The sequence below is a fragment of the Hippopotamus amphibius genome, chromosome 7, assembly GCF_030028045.1.
Source record: "Hippopotamus amphibius kiboko isolate mHipAmp2 chromosome 7, mHipAmp2.hap2, whole genome shotgun sequence".
NCBI classification, from domain to species: Eukaryota; Metazoa; Chordata; class Mammalia; order Artiodactyla; family Hippopotamidae; genus Hippopotamus; species Hippopotamus amphibius.
In genome coordinates, this window is record NC_080192.1 from 116674621 (window position 1) to 116687156 (window position 12536).

General features: G+C 41.0%; 1 protein-coding gene across 4 annotated transcripts in view; it reads left to right on the forward strand.

Moving 5' to 3' along the window:
• The window catches only part of SLC8A1 (solute carrier family 8 member A1), a 408133-nt gene that overhangs the window by 328039 nt on the left and 67558 nt on the right, over positions 1-12536 (forward strand). For 2 of the 4 annotated variants that reach the window (XM_057740995.1, XM_057740996.1), the window contains exons 4-5: positions 1574-1591; positions 10430-10560. In XM_057740995.1, coding sequence (XP_057596978.1) covers positions 1574-1591; positions 10430-10560 — 149 coding nt within the window. Of the gene's footprint in view, positions 1-1107; positions 1129-1573; positions 1592-1704; positions 1720-5632; positions 5702-10429; positions 10561-12536 lie in introns of all 4 variants that reach the window. The other 2 variants (XM_057740999.1, XM_057740998.1) reach the window with 2 other exon arrangements.

The following is a 12536-nucleotide window of genomic DNA, read 5'->3' on the forward strand; positions in this document are numbered from 1 at the left end:
TCTCAAGGAAGAGCATCTTGGATACAGCTCTTTCAATTGTCATTTTAGTAAAAGATGCCTTCATATAAAAGCATATTAAAATTCCTTGATAGCACTATCTGCTTTCCACACCCTCCAAGTCGATCTATGTCAGTATAAATAAAATTACTGACTTGTTTTATAAAGTATCCTCTAATGCCACTACCAGCAGAGAGAAAACTGGTCCTGAAAAAGTAATTGTAACATTCCCATCTACAACTCTGGAAGTAATTTATTTAATACATTTAGGCAGGTAGCTTTCACCAAATAAAGTGCCGCAGTTACAGTCTAGGTTTAAAGCACATAACCTGAAAGACAAATGATGTATGTGGCTTCCACCCCCCACCCCAGGCCTTCCCTCCCTGTCTTGTCAGTTTCTCTGGAACTCTGTGTCGGCAAGAAGCTATCTGGTTGTCCAATTATACTGTGCAGAAATCATGGATGAGGACACACAAATAAGTGCTAATTCCTGGCACTCAAGTTTTGAGGATTTAAAAAATGTAAGCATTCCTTAATGACAAAAACATGCATATAGAACCTCCAGTGAGTGAACTTCAACTTTGGCCAAAGTCTCCTTATGGGCAGGGTGGCCAAAATGGAATCTCCTAAGATATTTTCTCTGTTTTCATTGAAGAGTACCTGAAACGTACCATCCCTGAGATCCTGGGGACTTTGAGACTTCCTTATGTTGAATTCACTAACTGCCAGGGAATTATTTCATGAGCAAGACTCACTCAAATAAGGTTTAGGATTAACTTCATAAAATATTTCTACTATATTTGGCAAACTAGATATATATACATTGTGTGTAAACATATAGTAGAAATGTTTTCTTAAACGTCAACAAATAATATATAAAGTGAATTGTTTATATACGTAAGCAATCACACACATTTGCAGAAATTAGTGCTGGGATTATTTGGAAATACTCCCAATGCCACATTTACTTGGCGTGCACCAATTTTTTAGTAGCAGTTCCCTACCACTGTAATTAGATCTGCCTGGATTTCTTTCTGCTGATATTCCTCTTACTTTCATTATTCATCTGGTCTCTTATTCTGTGTTTGTCTTTGTCTGTTTCCTTCACAGCCCTGTTATTGAATGAGCTTGGTAAGCATTTCATTTCTTGCATTACCTTTCCATTTTTCTAGGTTATTTGCCATTTCTATCAGGTGCTACAGTAGCTTTCTGACTTATCTTTTATTTCTGTTGATTTATTAGCAAGATTGTTATTTAGAGTCACTGGCCTCATAATTTTGTGAAGGTCGGATAGTTTACATTCCACGTTGAGTTTAGTATAACCTTTTAAAAAATCAGTGCTTTCTTAGGTATGCACAAGAATTAATTTTGTGCACTAAAGCTCATAATCTTAAAAGAATGATTAGTGATGAAGTCATGAATGAGTGTTTTCATATTTTTCTTAATTGTAAATACAATTTGGCAAGATTTTGTACCTTGGATGGGTGGTCAGGCAGTCTGATGTCACTGGTATTTGTTATTCAGAGTGTAAATGAAATAAATTGTAACATTTTTTTCTTTTTTTTTTCCTTTTTAGGTGGCTTCACAATAACAGGTATGAATTTTTTAAGTCTAATGAGCCAAATTTTATTTTTTATTGTCTGTTCTCACCATATGTTGTTTACATTTTTTTTAATTATTTCTCATTTTTATTTCCTTTTAATGAAGGAAAATACCTGTATGGTAAGACAATTTGCTTTAATGTTCTTCATTTTCCCCCAACACCCTTAAATATCAAACAAAACCCACATCTTCTGTACCCTGTATTAACATTCAGCTGTGGCACATGGTGTGCTCCTGTTGATTTTACACACTTAACATTTTACACATTAACAATATGTGTGTTGTGTTTATTTAGAAGAAAATTTGTATGGAGAACCTGTCATTGGTCATATTTTGACACTGGGCAGCTTGCAGATGTTCACATAGCACTGATGATGTGAGTGCACTCTGCTAGATGCTCCAGAGAGTACCAGAATAAATAAAACAATTGCTAGTCTCCAGGAAACATAGAAGTTGACATCCAAACCTACACCATGGCCCAAGCTCAGGATCCTAATCATAGACAATGCCCTATTGGGAGAAGACAAAGCATGCCTTTCCCTCAGCCCACCACACCAATCTGAGAAGTTTTAGCATTCTTAACATGGTAATGCGCAGTATGTCTGCCATTTGAAGTGGCTGACAAAGTGCTCTGTAAAAACTGAAAATGCCAGTCAAAAAGTTTAAAATCTTTAAATTCAAAATGGTACCCAGCCGCTGTTGATTGCTTTTTGCATAACTCTAAAGCTATTTCCTTAGGTACAGAAGGAAGATATTTCCTTACAGCATCCTCTCTTTTGATCCTAAATATTTTCTCACCCTTTCAGAATCACTAGGTAGATTTAGAGTGGGAGATAAATATCAAACGGTAGGTCTGCACGTTGAAGATGTCTCTAAAGGCCATCCTAATGGCAGTGGCATTTTCCAATGCAATTATGCAGATATCAGTACTCTATTTTTTCCTGAAACCAGATAGCTGAACAATAATATTTAGAAAGGAGATATTTTCAAAAATTCTAATTTTGAAAATGTTACAGGAGGTTAGGGTTAACTTAAACCACCATCAGTGTAAATTCCTGATCAAGAAGTTTCAACATGATTCTGTCCAAAGTGGAACTTTCTGAATGCATCCAATTTCACATGGGCTGTTGCTCTCCACTGCTTGTCCCCAGACACAACATTTAATGACAAAATGATTCATAGACTCTCAGAGACATAGAAATTGAAAAGGATAAAAAATATGAAACAGAACAAGTGCTCATAGAGGATTTCTTAAATCTAATTCATCTGACACTCTCCTAGGTCAAGTCTTCCCCCATTTCTGCACTGCCGAAGATGCTATTTTTGAATCTGAGTGCAGGAATTTACATTTACTTTTAAAACTTTAATCTTCCTTTTTTCATCATATCATTTTAACTTATTGAAGTGTTTTTGGAAATATTCTGATTCTATCACCCAGTAAATTAACGATAATTGTGAGCTTTGAGGAAGGTAGAAATTTAACAAGCCAGCTTTCATGACTTCCTTGAAGTAATTAAAAAAAAAAAAAAAAGTCAACCATTTGAGGAATAGTATAGTATCTACAGGTCCCTTGGCCCTATGCAGCCTGATAATGAGACCTTAACTAAAAATCTTTAGTGGTAGAATGCCTTGTTAAAATGCATTGTTGTATTTGGATATCTTCCTATTTTATCATTGAATATGTCAGGATTTTGATTTTAGGGCCTTCCTTCCGTATCACTTGAAGCATCTTCCTTTTCAGTAACTAGGTAATGGGATCCTAATTTTCTTTTTTCAGAAATTGTTCATATCAAGTTCTAGACTACCTGACCAGTAACGTCCAACATTTTCTGTCTTGGACACATCATGCATCCAAGAGGACAAAATCACTTCTTTCAAAGGTTTTCTATTATTTCATGTACTTCATTAAGCTCTTTCTTATGGCTTGAACTTTAATCTTCAATAGAAGTTTTTCTGTTGTTACCACCTCTTCTAAAAACTTGAAATTGATGCAGTTAAAATGAGGGAATGTTGCAGAACCCTCTGGGAATCTCTACATTGGCCTGTTCCTCTCACTTTACATGACCCTTCTTCTCGGAACCAGGCAAGAATGCCTGCGATCCACTCTGTATAGAGGCCTCTGGGAAAAGTTCTAAAATTTAGGTCTACACAGAGAAAAGCAGCTGTAAGCCCTGAAGAGCTTTTCTTTGAAGTTGGTTTGAGGCTTTGAAGTCAAGGCTTTAAGATACAGGGGCAGTAGAGAAGAATTAATCTAGCTCTTGGACTTTGCCTGCAGCTTTTACACGGTCTTGTGCAGCTGAGTATGAAAATCTAAATTTGAAGCAGGATATATGGAAATTGAAAAAGTCATTTGGTTCACAACTCAGTACCTCTATTTCAGAGATGTCATTAGTGGTGGACATTAAATACTGGAGGTGCTTTTGGAATTTGCAAATCTTCACCTGTTACTCCTAGACTTTGCCTCATTGAAAGGCCCTATTAGGACCTATAATGTAATTCCCCCTTGACCCTCCAGGCACACAACAAGATAACCTCCTATGTATTATAGCTCATTAGAATTTGGAAAGCATTTCTTATTCATTATATCATTTAATCCTCAACCTTATGAAATAAGATTTTTTGTTCTCACTTATAGGAGAAGAAATGAGGGTTCAGGGATATTAATCAGTCTACTCCAAGCATCCATCCAGGGCTCAGAACTTGGCCCTCTAACTGTAAATCCAAGGCCATGGGATGACTATTTTAACCCAGCACTTTTAGTTCCTTTCTCCCAACTCGTACATTCCTATCTGCATCTTAATCCCTTTTCAATCCAAAGCTTCACTATGTCTCTTAAATGCCATCAGTATGAATTCCAGTCAAGTGAAAAGTGAGGGAAACTGGAGTACATTAATTTGGATATTTTTAATAAAATTCAGTATTCTGGCTCAATTTGGAAAGAGAGAGGCATATTTGATTCCCAAAACGGGCGGCTAAAAAAGTTCCCTAATTAATTAAAAGTATGTGACAGTCAATATATCTTCTTAAAAGTTACTCTTCCAGTCATGTTATGCTCACCATGTGGCATAAGGCCTTTATGAGGCACATGACTTTTTTTTTTTTTTTTGGGGGGGGTACACCAAGTTCAATCATCTGTTTTTATACACATATCCCCGTATTCCCTCCCTCCCTTGAAGGCACATGACTTTTTAAGGAAGCAGGCTATGAAAATTCCGACAGTTAAACACACTCTAGCAAATAGGTTAGAGGAATAAATCCCCTTCAGGTTTGACTTCATTTTACAATTGAGGAAACTGAATCCCAGAGAAAAGAAATGCCCAGGTTTAGACAGAAAGCATATGGCAGGGTTGGCACAGAGTCCCAATCTCATGTTCCCAGGTCAGTTCTGGGAGCTCTGGGTAGAAGCCAACAGCAGCTAGATCTGCAGTCAGTTGAACCCAGAGTTTCATGAAAACCCTAAACTAGGTAATCCAGCACTGTGACAATGGTGAACTCTTGCAAAACCTGCCAGTGTATACAACCTTCTCCCATTCAGATTGCCCAGGAAATAAATAAGCATGTTCCCTGATGTTATGTTACTTGACCCTCAAACAAACCTGTGATATGGACAGAGCAGGTACTATTACCTCCATTTTACACATGGGATAACTGGGGAAATGGCCTGCTCAAGGCCATGTTGTTGGCACCAGTAGGCTTTAAAAATAGGCTACCTGTTATCACACCAATTTGTTGTTTCATGATGCCTCTGGAAGCAGGAACTTGAAGGACTCCATCTCAAACACCTGCAGGAATCTGGCTGCACCCCCTACTGTGCTTCATTCACACAATCTGGTTTGACTCCTGGAACACTTGCCCCATTTACCTGCTCACTTCTTCAACTTACCTAACAGTGACCTCTGACCACTCAGTCCCCAAACTAACATCGCTTGTGCTGTGTGCATCTGGGTGTAATGTTTAGCTTACTAATCCACAAAGCTCTGCGGGCAAACCAGTGCAATCCATTCTGCTGATTTTCTGCCTGTCCTTTTGCTAGGCCAACCTGTCTTGAGGAAAGTTCATGCTAGAGAACATCCGATCCCCTCTACTATAATCACCATCACAGGTACTCATTTCATCCTGGTCCTTGAAAACCACAGTTTAATTGCCTTCAAGTGTTCTTTAGTTGTTTAGACATTAGAGTGACACAGTTCAGCCCCCATTCCCTCTAAAACAGTGCTACACAGCTCCTTGGCTTCTCTGCAGTTGGGGGTCTGATGGGTCAGCAGCAAGACACCACCACATCGGCCCAGGATGGGAAATATGGTGGAAGGGGTAGCATGGACCTACAGAGGAGACTGAGTCCCATAGCCTCTCAGGTTTCAGTATATTCCAGATTTCTTGCAAATCTCGCTTCTCAAACATGGGCCTTTCATTCTAGATATCATGAAGTGTCTTTAAAAGCAAGCTGTCTTTCTTCCCAGAGTCTGCCTTTCCCTGCCTCCAGGCCACATGATGTTAGCCAAATATGCACAGATGACAGTACATCTGTGGGGTTTCTCCAGAGCGGAACACTGACAGGGTGACTAAAGGATGACAAAGCTATCCCAGATCGACTGTAGGAATAGAGCATGAGCTCCTTGCTCTAAGTTATCAGTCTCTGGATAAGGACACAGATACCCACCCTTCAATGATCACCATCACCTATGGCTGCAGAAACACTTCTGCATGTCTCAATAGGACTTTCTCATTCTTGCATCCCACGCCCCTGTGCAATAATCATGCAGCTCTGACTGCAGAGTTGTTCCAGAATATTCCTCATGGAAATAAAGTACCAGTCTCTTTAGGTTCTAATCAGAGAGGCCAGCCAGGTGCTGAAAAATGTCAAGGGATCTCTGCTCTCACACTTATCAGCACAGATCTGAGTGAAGGATTAAAATAACCATAAGCAAATTGTCCCACCACTGGCACTGTACCCCTTTCCAGATTTTACATTGTTTGTTGAGACTAAAAATTGCAAATGCATCCAAGAAGATCCACAGTAGCTCCCTGGGTGCAGATCTCCAGGTGGGCTGTACTGTTTTCTAATTCATGCTCTCAGCATGTGCACAAATAAGGAGATGGAACTGACTTGACCACAGTAAAATGAAATGCATTTGATCCAGCACTCAAGGTGGAAAAAAAAACCAGATAACCAAAAAATATGCTGTTAAACTCTTTCCCTATTCAATAAAAGATATCTAAGGAGAAGATACTTTGAAAAATAAACTTAGCTCTCTTTGCTGGTTTCAATAATCTGTATCACAAATGCTAATTTATCCGTATCATTATAGAGCAACAAAAGGATTTATCCAGCTGCCTTCTCTCAGATACATATATCTATTTTTTTTCTTTTATTTTTCTTTTTCTCAGTTACATATAAGTATAATTATTGCTTACATGTTCACTACGTTTATTAAGTTAAAATAGCCCAGACCCTACCCTGACACTATGCCTTTGTGCTTTGACTTCTCTCTGCCTGGAATGCCCCGCCTTCCTCTATTACCTCCTAGCTGGCCTTCCCACAACCTTCATCTGGCAAGCTTCTATACATGCTTCAAGGCCAAGTTCAAATGTCTCCTCTTTTCTGAAGCCTTCCCTGACTCCCTCGGGCAGAGGGAGCCACTCTCCCACCTGGACCTCCAGCCCTTACCTTCCTGTACTAGACGTTATCCCATCTATATGACTCACTTCCCCCTAGACCGTGAGTTCCTGGAAAAAGGTGGGGTGGGGGGTGGGCCTGAGTGTGCTGACATATTGTAGGGGTGCAGTGACAGGGGTGAAATGAACAAATGGTCTTTACTGTATGCATAGAGCAAATAAGAGGGTTTTCTAACAGTGTGTTGGGCAGTCACATGACAAATACTTATTGGGCACCTAGTACTTTCCATTCATTGAAATAGGCTCTGGGGGATATGAGGACCATTCAAAGAGCAGTGAGACATATGGTTCTATCTTGGTGAGTTTACATGCTGGATATTTGTATGTAAAGGTAGCTTAAAGACAAAAAAGTAGTCTGTTAGAAGTGTCCATGTTTAATATGTACACACAACAAATATTCAGAATTAATTTGAAGTTAGAGTGGTCATTCCTAAATAGGTCAATTGAGGAATGTTTCATGCGAGAAGAGGTGGGGTTTTGAAAGGTAAGTAGGATTTAGCTAGATGAAAATGGGGAGGGTTTTCCAGATGAGTAGACAGTGGAATAAAGTGTGGCATCATGTTCCAGTAGAGTTTGGAGCAAGAGTGTAGAAGGCGATAGAAACAAAGTGTCCTGCTTTTCTTTAGGTTAGTATGAAATCTGTTAAGACATTAATTCCTAAAATGTGGTCATTCTCATACCTCTTTTACAATGTTTCCTTGGGCTGCATACCAACTATGCTATTATTTACTTCATGCAATTTTTGCCTCATGTTTTTACTTCACTAGGTTTGTTTTTTAAAAAACTTTGTCACTAACACTAATGGAAACCTAGTATTTGTCGTAAATAGAAAATAAGGTTAAAATTTTTAGAATGAAAAAAGTTACTAACTTCTAGCTTGGTGCAGTCAAATGCTCTATACCTGAGAACTGTTTTCTCTTTCCTAAATGGTAGAAAATGTAATGTCAGGAACTAGTTAAATACCTGACAGCACCAAACTAAGCATGGCTTCTTCATCAGAAGGACAAAAGGATGATTAAAAAAGGAATAACCTTTTCACTCACTACATGATTTGATTTCATTTACTACCACGCCCATTTATTTAATACCATGTTCCAAATCATTTCATTTTGTGAAATGCAGCTTTCAACAATGCCACCAAATCACCTTTCTTTTGTAATTTCTCTATTTTTTTCTACCTAAATTGACTTGAATCCCATTAAAAGCAGCTTCCCATTTATAAGTAAATTGTTAAAAGGGGGACATAATAAATATTGTCCCCCAAATGTCTTTGTAATTCAAATTAAAATCCAAGCTGTAATAGTTCTTCTGGAAAAGTAATTCTCATTTGATGTAAGTCTCCAGGATATCCATGTTTAGCCAAAGTTGTGAACAAAGACACTAATATAACTGCTCCTATGAAAACTCTAATAAACATCATCCTGGCTTCAAGATCAGAAAGCAGTGGGAATCAAAATATGATTGGTTTGAGCACTGGATAAATGGGACTTCGCATATCTCAGCCCACCCCCTTGACTCTACACACTTAATTTCAAGGACAAATCAAATAACACCCCAAGCCTACTATAAAAAATAACGTTTACCATTAAAATTAATCTACTTGCACCTCTTTTTCACATCTGCTAACACTTAGCAGATTTTGGCTAGTCACAAATCGCTTATTTTTAGTCTTCATCTAATTTCTTTGGGGCCTTATAATTACTGGGGATGCGAAAGCAGATTCTGAAATATTCTTTTAGGAAGACACTATTGAATACATACCAAAGAATTCATTGATATGCTGCATTCTGCTTTTGCCTTTGCTTGGTTTTAACACTTGGTATATAGAAGGCGAGCAGTGCCTCTAGCCCATCTGCTCCATGCCCCAGCAGTCAACAACTGGTCTGGGAACTAGTCTTCTGCATCCTTTGCTAGAGCATCAAATAGACCCACCATGGCAGGGTCCCTCAGCAGAGGGAAGCCGTGTGTCTTTGGAGGGATGGGAGGTGAGGACTCCTGCAACAGCTGATGCCTAAATGCAAAAGGCAAGGAGTCTGGGCTAGGAGTCCCTCCCTTCCTCATTTCTCCTCAGCCCTACTGCAGACAGTTTGCCTGGAAGATTCTAGAAGCGAGGGCATCCAGGCTGCGGTCTTTCTATACCACTGATACTGTTCCTCAGAGATGAGGTCCACTCAGCTTGACTGTGAGGGGAAGTGGCCTGTCTTGTTCCAGCATCCTGAGCCTGAAGGACAGGAAGCTGAGTGTTTATAAGATTAGTGTTTGTCCTTCACATGTACATGGCCTTTTCAGTGTGGGATTTATCCCAATGACCTTCACACAGAGAAGCCAACTGTGAGCTTCCCCTCATTAATGGACTCTCAAGTCCATTAACATTTTCTCAGCACCCACCAGCCTCTCCTGCAGTGTAAGCTATGTGGTGGTTCCGGAAATAATCATGCCCCCATGGTGAGTAGTATTAACTTCCCAAAGGCCTCACCCTCACTCTCCCCATTTCCTTTAAGATTAATATAGTCAAAGTCCTCCCAACCCATCTCAGCTTTGCACCAGAGAGAGGCAGCTCTGGAACGCAGGTATCTTACTGAAATGTGGAATGCATGGATGGATGTGTTGCTTCTTAACTTGCAGCAGGGGCTCTTGACAAGTAAGAAGCTAAGATCAGAATTTCCCATCTATCATCTCTTTGGCCCTGGGGCATTTAGATAGTTGCCTCTAGAAAGTAGAGAGGAGGATGCCAGATTCTTCCATCCCTTGAGTCACTCTGGAACTTTTGTGTTTCCACAGTCACGTGCTAAAAGGATGTGTACAAACAGCCAGGTGAGCCAGAGTCCCAGGGGACAGCTGGGTGATTCCTTCAACATAGAAAACATGCAGGCAGAGTCTTTCCCAGTGATATGACCCTATAAGTTGCTTTTCCTGATCTGCTCTTTGGCAGGTGCTTAGGGTGTGGGATATTACAATCACTTGCTATCACAGCGATCGCTGCCCCACACAACAAGCGTCTGTCCAGTTCTCCCCCACAGCTTTACGACAGCACCCCAGGGACTTTCAGTAGGTCATCAGGGCTTCCTTCCTTCTTGGTTTGCTTGTGTCAGGATCCAGGGGTTTCCAAATAAATCTGAGTCCATTCTCACTCTCTTGCCCTTCCCTTTCACAGAGGAATGTGATGACAAGCAGCCGCTGACCAGCAAAGAGGAGGAGGAGAGGCGCATTGCGGAAATGGGGCGCCCCATTCTGGGAGAGCACACCAGGCTGGAAGTGATCATTGAAGAATCCTACGAGTTTAAGGTACGCTCCCGAGCACTGCCCACTCAGGAGGTCTGGCCCATCTTGGGACCAAAACAGTTCATAGTGTTGGTCTGTGCTGTACGAGAGGCAGATGTAATTTCAGGAACCGGCTCATTGATAGCGAGGCCTTCCGAGCAGAAAAGGAATTTGAGAGCTGGTAGAGAACCAAGAGGTCCTACAAACCAAACAGCATCAGAATCAGGATCTGTGTGTGACACCCATCACAGCACAGGGTCGAAGGTGCCCTAAAGGGAGGGCTTTGAGCAGATAACAAGGAAGAGGCAAAGGTGGATTCCAAGGGGTTGTTATGTGTGGAAGAAACCATGCTTTATTTGAAAAAGCTAATCAATCTAGTAGAAGCAAAACCTTGACACTGCTGAAAATGAAGCTTTTGTTCTGATGAGAGGGTGGTAAGTTTCCCCTATGGAACATGCCATTGGCAAGCTCTCCTGTACATGTAGTCACCTTCTTAAGATCCTAGCACACTTGTGCACAATCCACAAACTGAAGGTAGAGTACCTGTAACCAGAGAGTTTATAATTCAGCTGATAAAACTGGATTTCCAGTTCTTTGCATGAGGAAAGTCATTTTTCAGAAGTTAAGCAGATGGGCCTTAGGGTGAGCTTAGGACTTTGAGGTGAACCTTTTTCGTCCACCTTTTTCTCTCAGCTGCTCCCTCGGCCCCTACTCCAGCTCCCATCCCATGTCACTCACATGGTCCTCACACCTGGAAGCCCCCAGTAGAGCCGTACCTTCGTTCTGCAGCGAGACGTGAAAGGAGCAGCCTCTCTCTGGCTTTCCAAAACTACAAGCCAGAGCACAGCAGCATTTTCCTCATTCTTTTTTCTAAAGCAGATTCTGCTCCTATTTGGAAAACCAGAATGAAGATTCCAAAAGGAAGAATCAGGCCACCGACCTAGAAGCCTCAGGAGCATATCTGGAGTTGTCACAATCGTGGCTTCTTTGCCTTTCACTGGGCCCGTTCATTATTTTTTTTTAATTTAGTTCACAAATGAAGGTGCCTGATAGGTGACAGGTGGAAAGAAAAATGTCTTTGCAAGTTAAAGTGGCATTTAAAAGATAAAAATGCAATTAAACTTTCCCCTTCAGGCCCCTGCAGATGTAGCTGCTAACTCATCCTTTCACTCACTTCAGGTAGAAAGAAAGAGCAGGGCAAACACTGGGACCAGTGCTTTCTAGGCAGACCCCGACCACCTGAGCCCACCCAGTATTTGATCCAGAACCTGGCTCGCTGCACACATGTGACTGGTATATGCACAAGTTCCCTGAAATTCCTGAGGCAGAGATATCTCAGACTGTCCATTTCCATGGACCAATCTGTTCACATGCGTCTGTCTTCACTCTTCCTCACATACCCGCTTTTCACCTGAAACTGGAGGGCATGGTGCCACTTGCGACAGCAGAGATTCTACAGCTTGGCATTTCTGTAGACGCTTGTCTCCACCCCTGCTAGGACTCTCATGGGGAAGGATTGTATGCCCTCTCCCTTACAGGACAACCCCAAGCCTTCCCCTTCCATGCACCCATGACCAGGAAGAGTAATCACGGTCACCTCCTATAGGAAGGGTATGGCAGGGCACAGTCTTCTAGGCGGCCAAGTTTTCTTGGGTCCAAAGCTCTCTCTGGTAACCACTCCAATGATCTGAACGTTTGCAAGTCCCCCAAGTCTCTCTCCATAAGTCTAGTTGTGTGGAGTACTTATCTTCCTAGAATAGTTTCCAGAGACTGTTCCTCCCATCTCCTCCAAATTCATCAGAATGGTTATTGGTAACACTGACGGGCACCTTGAGGCATGTTTCTGAAGTGCCCTCTAGCATCAGTGTTGATATCATATTCTTCTAAGAAATTTTTTCTAGACCATAGCCATTCAGAGCCCTCGGAACTGCATTAAAGACCCAAATGTGGGTGATGCCTCACAATGTCCAAGTCTGCTTTGCCCACTGGGTTCTTGTTTA